The 15239-nt window shown below is 45.3% G+C and overlaps 1 protein-coding gene across 4 annotated transcripts in view; it reads left to right on the plus strand.

Moving 5' to 3' along the window:
- The first annotated feature begins 5945 nt into the window (after positions 1-5945).
- The window catches only part of tns1a (tensin 1a), a 113508-nt gene continuing 104214 nt past the window's right edge, over positions 5946-15239 (plus strand). For all 4 annotated transcript variants that reach the window (XM_081710408.1, XM_081710410.1, XM_081710409.1 and 1 more), the window contains exon 1: positions 5946-6117. In XM_081710408.1, coding sequence (XP_081566534.1) covers positions 5950-6117 — 168 coding nt within the window. In that variant the 5' untranslated portion in view covers positions 5946-5949. The remainder of the gene's footprint in view (positions 6118-15239) is intronic.

A 15239-nucleotide genomic window follows, 5' to 3' on the forward strand; every position in this document is an offset into this window, starting at 1 on the left:
TTATCTGATAAGGAATGTGTACAAGAGTTATTTATCACGCAGTCCTTTGCTGCATTGCTCCACCAGCTCCAAGGAAACAGTGTGGCCTCTCTTACAGTCTTCCCACGGCAACGTGTTCCTCTGTTACAGTGTTCTCACGGCAATGTGTTCCTCTGTAACAGTCTTCCCACGGCAACGTTTTCTTCTGTTACAGTGCTTCCACAGCAACGTGTTTCTCTGTTACAGTGTTCCCACAGCATCAGCTGCTTTTTGGAGCTTTTCGGTGTTTTGGAAGCAGAGACATTCCAGGCCTCCGTGGGCCCTGGTGAGGAATGATTCCCCAGCATGGTGAGTTTTTCACTTTCTGGCACCGTCTGGGTCCTGGAGCCTCTCAGATTGCCCCGACCCGAGCCCTTGGATTTATGGACTTCAGAGCAATCTCTTCGGCCTGACCTCTTACCAGGAAATGAGCCATCTCAAGATCTTTTGGAACCTTGTACTGTGTTACAAATACTATAGTGATTTTAGAAATGTGGGGCGGAGTGTGGTGATGTGAACAAACTCCTGGGTGTTTACAGGAACACGGTGCAGTGCCATTCGTGTGTTAAGCTGAGGTGCACACGTGGATGGTGGAAGCAGAGAGCATTACCACATTTCTGGCTCTTACGTATTTCCTCTGATTACCACATTCATGTGTGATCCTTTCTGTCTTGATTTTGTTGGCATTGTGCATAGCATCCCATTATTGAATTGTGAAATGTGATTTGGCAATAATGAAGACATCAGCAGACCTTCATGATTCTGCCTTTACGGAAACGCTGTGGGCTGTTACTGCTGAGCTCACGCATGCAGGAGTCGAGCGGCTTCCAGCCCTGTTTGTAATCCCCACCTGCTCTCTCACACCCCTTCTACTGTAATATGCTACATATCTGTCATCGTTCTGCATGGTAGCATAGCAATATGAACATCGCTGCTGAGCAGATGTGAGATCAGTGAGTTCTGTTGTTTGATTACTAACTGACCAGGCTGTTGGGTTGCAGGCTGTTTGTGTGTCAAACTCTAGTTCACCTTCACACTGAAGCACCCCCACCTGTATGTAAGTATGTATTGAAGATCATGCATTAAGAGTACGGTTGTTTTACTACACTCTGGTACTGCATTCTGTCTGAGAGCACCATTTTAGTTTACTCTGTGTTATTGCACTTTGTTAGTTTACTCTGTGTGAGGGCATACTCTTAGTTCACTCTGTGTGTGAGTACTCTGTTAGTTCACTCTGTGTTAGTGCACTCTGTTAGTGCATGCTGTGTGAGTGCACTCTGTCAGTGCACTCTATGAGAACACTCTGGTAGTTCACTCTCTGTGAGAGCACTCCATCAGTGCACTCTGTGTTAGTGCACTGTGTTCACTTTTTGTGCAAAGAAAAGGTTGTAAGCAACGCTGCAGAAGTTCTGACAATAAACCAGAAATGTTAAGTGGCTTTTTATTTTATCATTAGATTTCCCACCTACAAAACGCTGAGCCTTGGGCATCCTGGGCCCTGTTTGCCTCCTGATGTTGGAGAGGGGACATCGTTTCTTTTCCTCATTCAATACTTTTGGCCAGATAAAATAAATAAAAAACAGACGGGGTTTGTGTGTGTGCGTGCCAGCTGGAAATAAGGTGCTGTTTTGTTTTAATGGAATATGTCAGCCAGGAGAGCACTGTGTATTCATCATCCTCTTGGCTGGGCTTCAGGCAGGAGTGTGTGTGTGTGTGTGTGTGTGTGTGTGTGTGTGTGTGTGTGTGTGTGTGTGTGTGTGTGTGTACGCACGCAGAGAGTACACACATATGCAGTGCTTGCTGATCCTGTTGAGTCAATGCGTCTCAGCATGAGGTGAGCGAACCGAATTCAGCCACACGACCAACAAGCACCATGCTGTGTGTAACAGAATTAAGCCCCTCCCACCACGGGGACCTGACTGTCTTGTGTGTTATGACTCCTGTACTTCTGTATTGTCTTGCGTATTGTCTGGCGTGGTAGTTCGTGACCTATAATCAGGAACCAAAGGTACAAACATGTAGTGGACATTTACAAACATCGCTGTCCCCGGGTGAGGGATTATGTAAAAAATAATTTCTGTGCCTGTGGTTTCTGGGCCTAAGCAGAGATATATCACTGTCATCGTGACTCTGGTGAACTTCAACACTGCAAACCCCTTGATCTGATCCTAAAGAAATCCATCTTCTGTCACCAAACCTGTGCAGATCTACTGAAAACAAAACAGAGGAAGGGATTATTGTCTGCCTGAAGAGGAGAAGGGCTGAAATTACAGGGTACGGTATCCTGAGCCTTTGTCTGTAGCTTCTGCTGTCTGTTTACTCCACAACAGCGCTGCTGGAAAGGTCGACACTGATCTCCTCACCTCTCACCTCTCACACCTCAACAATAAGGGCTGGAGACAGGGGCTATGTGTTGACACCAAGAGAAATAAACCTCCCCTCTAAGTGTCCTTCAGGCTCCTGTGGGAAGGCCATTAATAGGGCAAGACTCTCTCTCCTACTAGGACGAGGCAAAAGACCTACCCATTAACCTGGCAGAAGACCTACCCCTTAACCTGGAAAAAGACCTTCCCCTTAACCTGGCAATATGATATGATACAGGATTGCCTAAAATGTGACCTCTTTAGTGTAAACCTTGACAGATATAATGCTCAAGATTTTTTTTGGCCACAAAACTTTTTTTTTTCCTTTCTCATAGATAGGGACCTTCTTCGGATGGGAAATTCTAAAGGAGTTATTATATCACACTATATACAATATTTATTATTTCTTACAGCAGTTACATGCAAGATTTATTTAAATTCTTATGCTGTGCCTTGATACACTGTAGAATAAATAATACATTTACATTTACAGCATTTAGCAGACGGTCTTATCCAGAGCCACTTACAAAAGTAATAGTCTAACAGTTCCCACATAAGATCCCACACAATAAAATGTGTTTTGTAGGATCTTTAATTATAGAGTATCAATAATTCATTCTTTTTTAACGGTAATGTTTACCTAAGGTAATTTGACCTGGGGTAAACAGAAGCAAATAAACTGTGGTGGAGACTCTTTTGCTGTTTGAATTCTGAATGATGGAAAGGCTATTTGACAGGTCGCGACCCCACGATGGCCTTAATCCTCCTGACAGGACGGTGACAGGACTCGGGACTCCACAGGCTTGTGAATCCAGGGCAGCGGACACGTCGTCTCACACAAAGAAAAATCCTGCCAAAAAAAAGAAAAATAAACAACAGCACAAAGCAGGAATGAATGACAGATGAGGCGACAGACGTGTTAGGAAAATGAGGTGTGTGTGATGGCAGCAGCTACCCTCAACAAGGAAAGAAAAAAGTTCTTTTCCTACCAATCACAGAATGATGGATGATTTAGAGTGAACTTTTGAAAGCTGGGTTTAGATGATCGTTAGGGTGTGCAGCGTTTAACCTCCATGAGTGATTCCCATAACTCGCGGCAGGTGTTTTCTGACCACAAGATGGAGGCATCTGAGCGAATGAATAAGTAGACTCCAGCACACTACTGTTGTACTAGGGCACTTCCTGGGTTGTTTTAGCACTATCCTGGTTCACAGTTAGGACACCATCCTTCTAACGTCACAGAAAGTTGTTAAACAGCTTTCCATTCAGCTATTATTAAAGTTAAACAAATTTGAACTGAAGTGGTGATATTTCCATCGTTATTGTATAGCTATGACACACCTGACATACTTAGCTTAGCCCTAAAGGATGTTATCTAGTGTACAGACTTGAAGAGTACATTATGGTTACCCTTTTTCTGCTTCTGACTCTGCTTCTGAGTGCTTTTGGGTCTCTCGGCATTTTTCGCTGCAGTGCGCTGTGCAGGACTGCGTTGTCCGCGAGCTCCGCGCGAGCGCGAGCGCGTGTCTACACCGCTTCATTAATCTCTGGTCTGCCTCGGAGACGCTCCTAAACGAGGCCAGAGAGGACAAGCGCTCCCCCGAGGACTGCTCTCCCCTCCCCTACCTCTGCTCTGAATGGCTCAAAGTCAAACGCCGTGTGTACCTTTTTGTACTTGACGTTAACGCTCCTTCTTCTAAGTGCTTCGTGTTTTCCCAGGTCGGCTACCCCACATCTTGCCTTCTGCACAGATGGCATTTTGTATCGTTTGTGCTTATGTATTGTGCTACAGTAGCTTTTAAGTGGACATATGTGTGCATGTGCCACCCTGTTTAAGAGCAGAAACGATCTTTAAGTGTGAATGATTAAATATATTAGCCTTGTAATACTACTACTACTACTACTACTACTACTAATCATCATAATAATTTAATTTGAGTTAAATGTATAAAGTGCTTTTTAGATAACCAAGGTTGCTTTATATGAGAGAAAAAAAAAAAACCTAACAAGAAGTAGTACTTGAAATGGGCAAATGAACATGAACTTGAAATGGGCAAATGAGGACCAGAGTTTGTCAGACAGGACTTATGGGAGTTGTAGTTCAGCATCTTTAAAGGGAACTACAGGGCGAAGTCCAGCGAAATGGCAAAAATGGAGAAAATGAAGTCTGAGTCAGGGATTTAATATGTGGGTTAAAGGTGACCATGGAGTCAAAGAGGACACCAAGGTTTTGAACAACAGTAGAGGGACCTGCTCATCATCAACAGCAGTCAAGTGGTCCGAGTAGGCAGAGATGGAGGCCTTGGTACCAATAATCATAAATTTAGTTTTTTTGGCATCTAGTTTTAGAAAGTTAACACTCAACCAGTTCTTTAAGTGCTGCATGCAGGAAACCAGTGTGGAAGTGATTATATGGGATTGATATTAAAGTAGATTTGAATAAAACAGCACAGCAATGAAACTTGAGGCTGTGCCAAAGGATAAATGTTTCCAAAGGGCAGGGTGTAAATGATAAACAACAAAGGGTCTAAAACAGAGCCTTGGGGAACACCCTGAGTAATAGGAGCAGTGTTAGATATGCGCCTCCCAGTGGATACAAAATGACATCTATATGTTAAATATGACAGAAACCAGGATAGCACAGTATCAGTGAGGCCAGTTGGGGTAAGTCATGAAATTAGAGTGTTATGACTGACCATACCGAAGGATACGCCAAGTTCAAGAAGGAACAGATTCAGCATCCGAGAAAAGCATAATTTAGAACACAGACAAACTCTGTTTCAGTGCTGTAATAGGATCCATGCAACAGGATCTTGGCATAATAGAAGAGGAGTAAAAACCAGACTGAAAATTTCCGAAAGTTACTGGAGGTCAGATGGTCTTGCGGCTGGTAGGCACCAACCCTCGCAAAAACTTTAGAGATAGAAGAAATGTTAGAAATGGATCCGAAATATTCCATAACTGAACTGTCAAGGCCCAGTTTCTCCATAATGAGGGTGAGGGCAGCCTTTTTTCAGAGCACAAGGAACATGACCAGACGTAAGTGAGAGATTAACGAGATGAGAAATAGGAGTTGAAATATCAGAGAGAAAAAGCTTTAATAGTGAGGTGGGGGCAAGGTCAAGCTGACATGAAAAAATAGTTGATCATAAAAAAAGCTTTGACACTAAACAGTCAGCAGTGGTATTTAATGGTCTTACCTCAAGTACAGTCTTTTTAATGCTGGAATATAAGTGTAACTTACAGCACAAGGTTGGCACAGGCTTTGGTGTAGTAGTCTGTGAATCCTGCCTGAGAAGACAAGAAAAATGTCTCTTTTTGTTAGTAAAACATCAGGATGGAATATGTCACTGCCCAAAGAATTCACTCGGCTGTAGGCTGAACTTTGACCTTTTGGGTAGAGCTGAAAGCTCAAGGGCTGTGAAGAAAAAGAGCTTTGAGCCTGCTGCCCATGCAGGACGTTACCACGCCATTCCATTACACCCTTTTTGGTACTGGCCCAAACTTCCAATGTCTGAGTGTGTGTGTGTATGTGTGCCTTTGTGCGAGTTCTTCCACCCTGTTCACAATGTCCGTGAGGAAGCACACGTCAGGACAGAGCCGTGAGGGACACTGCTTCGCGGAGGGAGCCGACTGTCGCCGTCGCCTGACAGAGCAACGGAGTTCTTGTCCGTGGATGAGGGAAAATGCGTGGACAGGCAGAGCAGGGGCCTGCTTGGCCATGCAGCCCGGGCTGGTAAGACAGGCACACTGTGCCAGGGCACAGTGGAGATCAGGCAGGCCACTGTGTTGTAGGGAAAACCTGCCAGTCAGATACAGGAAGGTTTTCTTTTCTTTTTTTTCTGGAGACAAGATTCCAGGTGTATGGAATAGCATGTGTGGCAGAATAACACAGAAAAACAAAATGGCAAAACGGGGAATTGCTCTGTACTGAAAAATTATTTGAGCATATTTAGACAACATTATGAGTACTCTGACATCTTGGTTCTTCAGGCAAGATCAGCATTGATCAGTTTTTATGGTATTCGTTTACGGTCAGTCATCTTTGCTAATCTGTCAGGTTGAAGTTCGCCTTCTCCACTTAACCCCACCTCCCACAGGCTCTTAAAGTGTCCGATGGCTCCCATGTTCTGACTTGTCTCATAGATACCTTGAGGGGTGGTCCTCTCCCACAGATCTTCCTGTAGGTGGCTTTCACGTTCACCAGACAGCTTGATTGACAGGGGATTGTGGACAACAGTGTCCACTGTGGTCATTGTCCTGTTTATGTCTCAGTCTTGCTCCTGAAACATGTCAGAACATTACTAAGTGTGGGAATGCTCTTTTGCCTTTGCTGGGTCTTGTTGACTTTAAGTGATGAATTCACCTGGTGTAGATTTTATTTTGACAAATACTGTTTGAAATGCAAAGATCCAGCACGTCTGGAGCAGTTGAAATGGAAACTGGTACTGGGCAGTGTTAGATATGCGCCTCCCAGTGGATACAAAATGACATCTATATGTTAAATATGATAGAAACCAGGATAGCACAGTACCAGTGAGGCCAGTTGGGGTAACAGGTACTGGGCACCGCATTACGAAGGTTCTCTCTTTCTCTTCACGTCCTTAGATAAGGCCTCATCGTCTTCAGGTAGGTTTCAGGCACCTCGGCCGGCCGAGGTGCCACTGCGCTCAACAAGTGCATAAAAATCATTATATAGCTGAAAGCATAACATTAAATGTTTAGTAGCTGCAATCTGTGTGGCCGTAGACAGCAAAGCAGCATCTGCTGAAACAGGTTGATCTCCAGAGCGTTCTCCTCTTGTTGTTATAAACATTCAAGAGAAATTGTTTTCAAGTTGTTGTTTCTTCAGGCATTTTAGATCAAATAAATCATCTTAAGTTCCAGAAAGTAAACAGAGTTTTACTTTAGTGTCTGTATGTAAGAGAAAATTATTTAAATAAGCATGAGGAGAGAGAGACAAATTCAAAGAGACAAGATCTTGTTAGAGTTGAGCTGTAGTTGTAGTCTAGGTTAGAGTTAGGTTAGATTACCTAGCCACTTAGATTTAAGATGTAGTTGTAGTTGTTTAGGTTAGATTTGACCTGAATTGTAGTTGTTAAGGTTAGATTTTAGCTGTAGTTGAAGTTGTTTAGGTTAGGTTTAAGTTGTAGTATAATAGTTTATGGTAGATATACATGGTGTCTCTGTGTGTGAGAGTGCATGTGTGTACAGGTGTGTGTGTATGTGTGCAATGAGTGCATGCATGTGTGTGTGTGTTCGTGTGTGTGTGTGTGCACGCGCGTGAATGTTAGTAATGCAGCTTAAAGCTAGAGCAGGCTTGAGAGCTGGGTGACCTTGTCGACTGTGTGTGTGTGTGTGTGTGTGTGTGTGTGTGTGTGTGTGTGTGTGTCGGAGTGGGAAGGTGGTTACTCTGTGCAGGGATTGGATAGCTGGGGCAATGTAATAAAGGGAATGAGGGAGAAGAGTGGGGATTGGCTGTGGGAACATGTGAGGGCAGACCTAAGATGATCTGCTCCAATCACCGCTTCACTGCTGTCCTTTATTTTCTGTCTCAGTTCCAAGCTGCTTTCCTAATTCTCTTCAGCACCTGTTTCTTTTAGCTAATATCCAGGTGTCACAGCTTCCCCACAGCAGCTGCAGTTATTTCCCATATAGCACTGATTCCCATATAGCATTGCTTGATAAGTTATCTTAAAATATTGAAATAAACCTCTGTGGGTGTGCTGATCAGCTCGCACGCACTCCCAACCACTTTTCCAGAGAGCAGGAATCCAATCGGCACATTTCGTCAGTATCTGCTGGGCATTTATTCTCTCATAGACTAAAGCTTCTTTACTTTTTTGCATGCCACTTATAACTGGGGCAGAGAGAGAGAGAGAGAGAGAGAGAGAGAGAGAGAGAGAGAGAGAGAGAGAGAGAGAGAGAGAGAGAGAGAGAGAGAGTATTACAAACTGCATGTATACCAACCATGCTGACCATGCACTGACTCTCTCTCTACACATCACTCCTGTCTGCCTGTAATCAACGTAATGGGATTGACCAGAATAAACACACACACACACACACACACACACATATACTGAGAGAGAGAGGCTGCACCAACTGCTCATTTTGTACAAGGCATGAAAAAATGAATCCTTTCTTGTCGCTTTAATTATCCAAATCAGTTTACCCTGCTGTCCTGCTCTTCCCTGGTGTCCTGCTCTTCCCTGCTGCCTTGCTCTTCCCTGCTGTCCTGCTCTTCCCTACTGTCCTGCTCTTCCCTGCTGTCCTGCTCTTCCCTGCTGCCCTGCTCTTCCCTGCTGCCCTGCTCATTCCTGGTGTCCTGCTCTTCCCTGGTGTCCTGCTCTTCCCTGGTGTCTTGCTCTTCCCTGGTGTCCTGCTAATTCCTGGTGTCCTGCTCTTCCCTGCTGTCCTGCTCTTCCCTGCTGCCCTGTTGTTCCCTGGTGTCCTGCTCTTCCCTGCTGTCCTGCATCAAAAATGTCTTGACAAAGCATCAGTGAAGAAGAGGAGAAGAAGGAATTTGTAAAGTGAACTGGATCTGGCAGAAGGTGGTAGTTGCAGTGTCTCCACTTTATCACTTTACAAAACTCTTCTCCTGTCCTCTCTTAGTCATATTCATAATGTATTTCATCATATAGAAGATTCGTCATATAGAAGATTTGTCATATTGAAGATTCATCATATAAAAGATTCATTATCTAGAAGATTTGTCATTTAGAAGATTCGTTATATCGAAGATTTGTCATATAGAAGATTCGTTAAATAGACGATTCATCATATAGAAGTTTCGTTAAATAGAAGATTCATCATATAGAATATTTGTTAAATAGATGATTCATTATATAGAAGATTCATCATATAGAAGATTCATCATATTGAAGATTTGTTAAATAGAAGCTTCGTTATATAGAAGATTCATCATATAGAAGATTTTGTTATATAGAAGATTCATCATATAGAAGATTTGTCAAATAGAAGATTTATTATATAGAAGATTCATTAAATAGAAGATTCGTTATATAGAGGTTCTATTTGGGCAGGAGGCCAATCAGAACCCTCTGTCCTCTGTATTTTACATATACATTTATACTTACTGCATTTAGTAGTAAATATACTGTTGTCCAGAACACCTGATTGCTTAGCTGTCTCCATGGAAACAATCCTTATATAAGTATACTAGACCTGAGTCTAAGGATTAAACTAGTAGGAGTAAGTGAAGTATTGGTGATTAATCAAGTGTCTCAAAGTGTCTAAAAATTATATAAGTGCATCTGGAAGAGATGGGTCTTCAGGATGGGACTCTATACAGACAGAAGAGTGGGACGGCATACCACCATCTGGGTGCTGGTACAGAGAAAAGTCTTTGTGCGTGTTTTCAAGACCTGCTGTACTTGAGACCTGACGAATGTGGACTACTGTGTAGGGTGAGTTAGCCGCTTTTAGGTAGGAGAGGGCTGGTCCATTTATTCAGACTTGGCAAGACTGAATATGAGCCTTCTAGTCTGGTAGCATCTGCAGGGAGTCCCTCCAAGACCGAGTAATCTCAGTCTCTCTAATAGAAATCTCAATCCCTACAACAGTAATCTCAATCTTTTCAGAAGTAATCTCAATCTCTACAGTAATCTCATTCCTTCCAACAGTAATCTCAATCCCTACAACAGTAATCTCAATCCTTTCAACAGTAATCTCAGTCCCTACAGTAATCTCAGTCACTCCAACAGTAATCGCAATTCCTTCAACAGTAATATCAATCTTGAGATGATGAGGGACTGGACGAGCATCTGTGAAAAGAAATGGCTGAATCCTCCTGATGTTATGTAAAAAAAGCTTGCAGGTCTGGGTCATGTTAGTAACCTGGGCAGCTGGATGACGAGGCCCAGACTTATGATCAGAGAGTTATCAAAGGCCACAGCTTGTTGCAGGTTGGAGTCACTAGGACATGTAGAATCTCTGGCTGGGATTGGACAGCCATGTGTGATGAGGTGTCAAACAGGCACGCTGAAATGTTAGTGTCTAAGGGCGGGAAGGAGAAAACAAGTGTCAGCAGCATAGAAGCTGTGTGAGCACATTACACCTAGAGAGTGAGGGTGATCTCCAAGCCCCGCCCTCTCTCTCCCTCGCCCCTCCCTCATCTCTCCCTCTCTCCTCTCTCTCCCTCCCCCTCCCTCTCCTTATCTCTCTCTCTCCCTCTCTCCTCTCCCCTCTCTCCCTTACTCTCTCTCTCCCTCCCCTCCCTCTCCTTATCTCTCTCTCTCCCTCTCTCCCCTCCCCTCTCTCCCTTACTCTCTTTCTCCCTCCCCTCCCTCTCCTTATCTCTCTCTCTCCCTCTCTCCTCTCCCCTCTCTCCCTTACTCTCTCTCTCCCTCCCCTCCCTCTCCTTATCTCTCTCTCTCCCTCTCTCCTCTCCCCTCTCTCCCCTACTCTCTCTCTCCCTCCCCTCCCTCTCCTTATCTCTCTCTCTCCCTCTCTCCTCTCCCCTCTCTCCCTTACTCTCTCTCTCTCTCCTTATCTCCCTCTCTCCCTCTCTCCTCTCCCCTCTCTCCCTTACTCTCTCTCCCTCCCCCTCCCTCTCCTTATCTCTCTCTCTCCCTCTCTCCTCTCCCCTCTCTCCCTTACTCTCTCTCCCTCTCTCCTCTCCCCTCTCTCCCTTACTCTCTCTCTCCCTCCCCTCCCTCTCCTTATCTCTCTCTCTCCCTCTCTCCTCTCCCCTCTCTCCCCTACTCTCTCTCTCCCTCCCCTCCCTCTCCTTATCTCTCTCTCTCCCTCTCTCCTCTCCCCTCTCTCCCTTACTCTCTCTCTCCCTCTCCTTATCTCCCTCTCTCCCTCTCTCCTCTCCCCTCTCTCCCTTACTCTCTCTCCCTCCCCCTCCCTCTCCTTATCTCTCTCTCTCCCTCTCTCCTCTCCCCTCTCTCCCTTACTCTCTCTCTCCCTCTCTCCCTTACTCTCTCTCTCCCTCCCCTCCCTCTCCTTATCTCTCTCTCTCCCTCTCTCCCCTCCCCTCTCTCCCTTACTCTCTTTCTCCCTCCCCTCCCTCTCCTTATCTCTCTCTCTCCCTCTCTCCTCTCCCCTCTCTCCCTTACTCTCTCTCCCTCCCCTCCCTCTCCTTATCTCTCTCTCTCCCTCTCTCCTCTCCCCTCTCTCCCTTACTCTCTCTCCCTCTCCTTATCTCCCTCTCTCCCTCTCTCCTCTCCCCTCTCTCCCTTACTCTCTCTCTCCCTCTGCCTCCCTCTCCTCATCTCTCTCTCCCTCTCTCCTCTCTCCCTTACTCTCTCTCTCCCTCTGCCTCCCTCTCCTCATCTCTCTCTCTCCTCTCCCCTCTCTCCCTTACTCTCTCTCTCCCTCTGCCTCCCTCTCCTCATCTTTCTCTCCCTCTCTCCTCTCTCCCTTACTCTCTCTCTCCCTCTGCCTCCCTCTCCTCATCTCTCTCTCCCTCTCTCCTCTCTCCCTTACTCTCTCTCTCCCTCTGCCTCCCTCTCCTCATCTCTCTCTCCCTCTCTCCTCTCTCCCTTACTCTCTCTCTCCCTCTGCCTCCCTCTCCTCATCTCTCTCTCCCTCTCTCCTCTCTCCCTTACTCTCTCTCTCCCTCTGCCTCCCTCTCCTCATCTCTCTCTCTCCCTCTCTCCTCTCCCCTCTCTCCTCTCTCTCCCTCCCCTCCCTCTCCTCATCTCTCTCTCTCCTCTCTCTCTCCCTCCTCTTGTTTTTCCTCCTTGTCTTTCTGCCCTACTTCTAACTCCTCCATGTCTCTCACACGTGATGGAACATTATTTGGCTGAACAGAATGCCCTCACATGTTGGGAAATGCTCCCCTTTTAAAAAGCTGTTATGTCTAAAGGTGAGACGGTCAGACTTTGTTATTTCAGATGCAGTTTTTCTCATTCACTAACTCGCTCACATACTCACTATTTACTCACTCACATACTCACTCACTCGCTCACTCATTCACTTACTCACTAACTCACTCATTCACTAACTCACTCAGATTCACTAACTCACTCACTCACTATTTACTCACTCACACTCACTCACTCACTAACTCACATACTCACTCATTCACTAACTCACTCACATACTCACTATTTACTCACTCACACTCACTCACTCACTCATTCACTAACTTGCTCACATACTCGCTCACTCACTCATTCACTCACTCACTCACTGATTCGCTCACTCACTCACGTTTAGCAAAATTTGCCACAATGGGGTGCTATAAGCACTGTAATAGCTTTGGTGCTTTGCATCAATGACACTGTGCGTCCTTATTTGTGCATTGTATCACATGCTCATATTACTGTAATATGGCACTGTGTGGTACCTCAGTAATAACTATAATATCTGTAACAGGGTCCCTGCACATTTTCCATGTCACAATCTCAAACATTTCCAGACTCAAATGTCTAGACTAGATTTTTCAGAACATATTTAACATCTGAGTACAAGTAGCTAGATATTAACATATGTGTGACGCGTATGTCACTGTAGGCTATTACACTGCCAGATAATTGTCAGATGATTGTAGCTGGGCACTGTAGCTAATAAAATCAGTTACCAGTCAATGAACCCCAAAGCCAGGCATGTTCAGTACACACCACTTTATTCACTCTGCAATATTAAAACACTGCAATGTTATTCAGTATTTGTCATGGAAATTGAAATAACTCTACACATTCAATCCCTAGAGTCACAAAAGTAATGATTCATCGTTACGGAACGCGCGCCTCCCGCGAGTCACGTGGTTTGGTCCGCCACGTGCAGTGGGCGGATCTTCGTTTGTGGCCACGCCTGCGCACACCTGCGCCTCGTCCTGTCTGTGTATTTAAACCCGCGTCAGTGTGCGCAACGTCGGCGGGTCAGTGATGTAGTGTGTTGATGGCCAATGTTAGCGTTAGCGTTAGCGTTAGCGTTGTCGTTGTTTAATGTTAACGGTTTCATGTTCATTTCTTGTTATATGTGAGTGTCGCTGTCTTTATGTAAAAAATAAATGTTCGTCCGCATCGCTGGAGCCTGTGCGTCCTGCCCCTCACCCTTCGGCACTCGGGCCACACACGTTACATTCATGCACAATTCACCAGGGGACCAGAAAAGACTTTGTTTCATTCTATTGTCTTTTAACATACTCAATATCTAATAATATTATATTATTGTTCCCCATATATTTTATTCTCTTTTATAACAGAGATATTAGTTGAGAAATTTAAACAATCAGCTTTTCACTGCGTTTGTTTAGCCTTGTTTATTTACTGTGGCCATGGAAACGATGATGAATTAAGCAGCATGGTTTCCTTATGAAGACAGGAGGGTTTTACTGAAAACTACATCGCTGCATAACTCATAGTGTTATTTGTAACACTATGTATGCATTCAAGCCCAAGATATTGCTACGATTTCATTGCATACGCATTTGTGCGGGGATGTCTTGGTTTGGTGCAGCGCTGAGGTACTCGGGGCAGATCTGTTTTGCAGGCTGTGATGTACAGGCGGAGGTGCAGCTCTGCGCAGGAGCACGCGTTCACTCGCACTTGTTCAGTTCGCTCTGGGTCATGCTCTATCTCACTCGGGGGTATCTGCCTGCTCCATCCGCCTTTTTTGAAATTCAGGATTTCTGTGCTTTAGAAACATGAATGGGCCAATAGTCTGGAAACACAAATATTTTTCTCAATTTCTTTTTTCCATACGTTTCCAGTCCTATAATCAAAATCAGATCATATTTCAGCAGTAACAACCTGTTCTGAGCAGCAGTAAGTGATGCTGTCCTGCTGTGACCAGTAGTGTCCTGCACTAAGTTCAGCACTGTCCTGCTTACAAGGCAGTGTCCTGCTTTAAGCGGCGGTGTCCTGCTATATGCGGATGTTTCCTGCTGCAGGTAGCAGTGTCCTGATATTAGTGGCAGTGTAGTCATGTATGTCACAGTGTCCTGATGTGCATGGTGTTTTCATGGTGTTATTGAAAATCTCGTGTGTTATTGGTATTTTTGTGGCAGGGTCCTGGTGTTAGAAGCTGCGAAGGTATTGCTGCTGGAATGAGTTCTGCTGTTTAAGTTCCCATGAGCAACGGACGAAATTCATTTGCCGGGAATTCAGTGGAAAGCGGCGGAGGTCCGGTGCTGTTTTCTGGGTGTGCGCGCCCGCTCGCGTGCCGTTCGGACAGCGCGTGGATGGATGGAGGGGGAGATTTTTCTCTGCCTGAGCAGAGCAGCAGGAGAGATGACCCGTAATGACCTGCCTGTCTGCTGCACACACACGTTTGTGAATCCCTCAATCCCTCAAATGGCTGCGGTGATCAATAAAGGGAGAGACGACTCCTCACTCAACATAATTACTCCATTTAATCACGCCCCCCTCGCCCTCAGGCAACACCCCCGTCGGTCTGATTCTGAGCCAGGGGTGGGAGGAGCTATGTGGGGGGCGGGCCAGGTGGTAGCAGCCAGCCTATGGTGTACGATGTGGTCTGGCTTTATAACATGAGTAGGTCTAGAAATGCAGCAGCCTCGGCTCAGATACTGGGGAGAGAACAGTGTTATTTAGCACCCTGATCAGACACTGGAGAGAGAACAGTGTTATTTACCACCCTGATCGGACGGTGGGGATCAGACGCTGAGCAGATGCCTTCATAATATATCTGGTGTTTCACTCTCCTAGCTGTGGATTTTCAGTGTTGATGCTGAAATCGTCAGGGCAACAGCAGCGGAGAGGGATTCAATTACTCTTTCATGAGAAGAGTGATCGGCTGTATCCAAGAGCAACCGCTAAACTGTGTACACACCCCAGACCTGCAGTCTATAGACTCCACGCACATCAAATAACTTACATAATGCATCTAAATGCAGCCATAGATAAGCCCAAGAGCACATGA

Source organism: Electrophorus electricus, chromosome 3 (genome assembly GCF_041902795.1).
Source record: "Electrophorus electricus isolate QZ-2024a chromosome 3, ASM4190279v1, whole genome shotgun sequence".
Taxonomy (NCBI): domain Eukaryota; kingdom Metazoa; phylum Chordata; class Actinopteri; order Gymnotiformes; family Gymnotidae; genus Electrophorus; species Electrophorus electricus.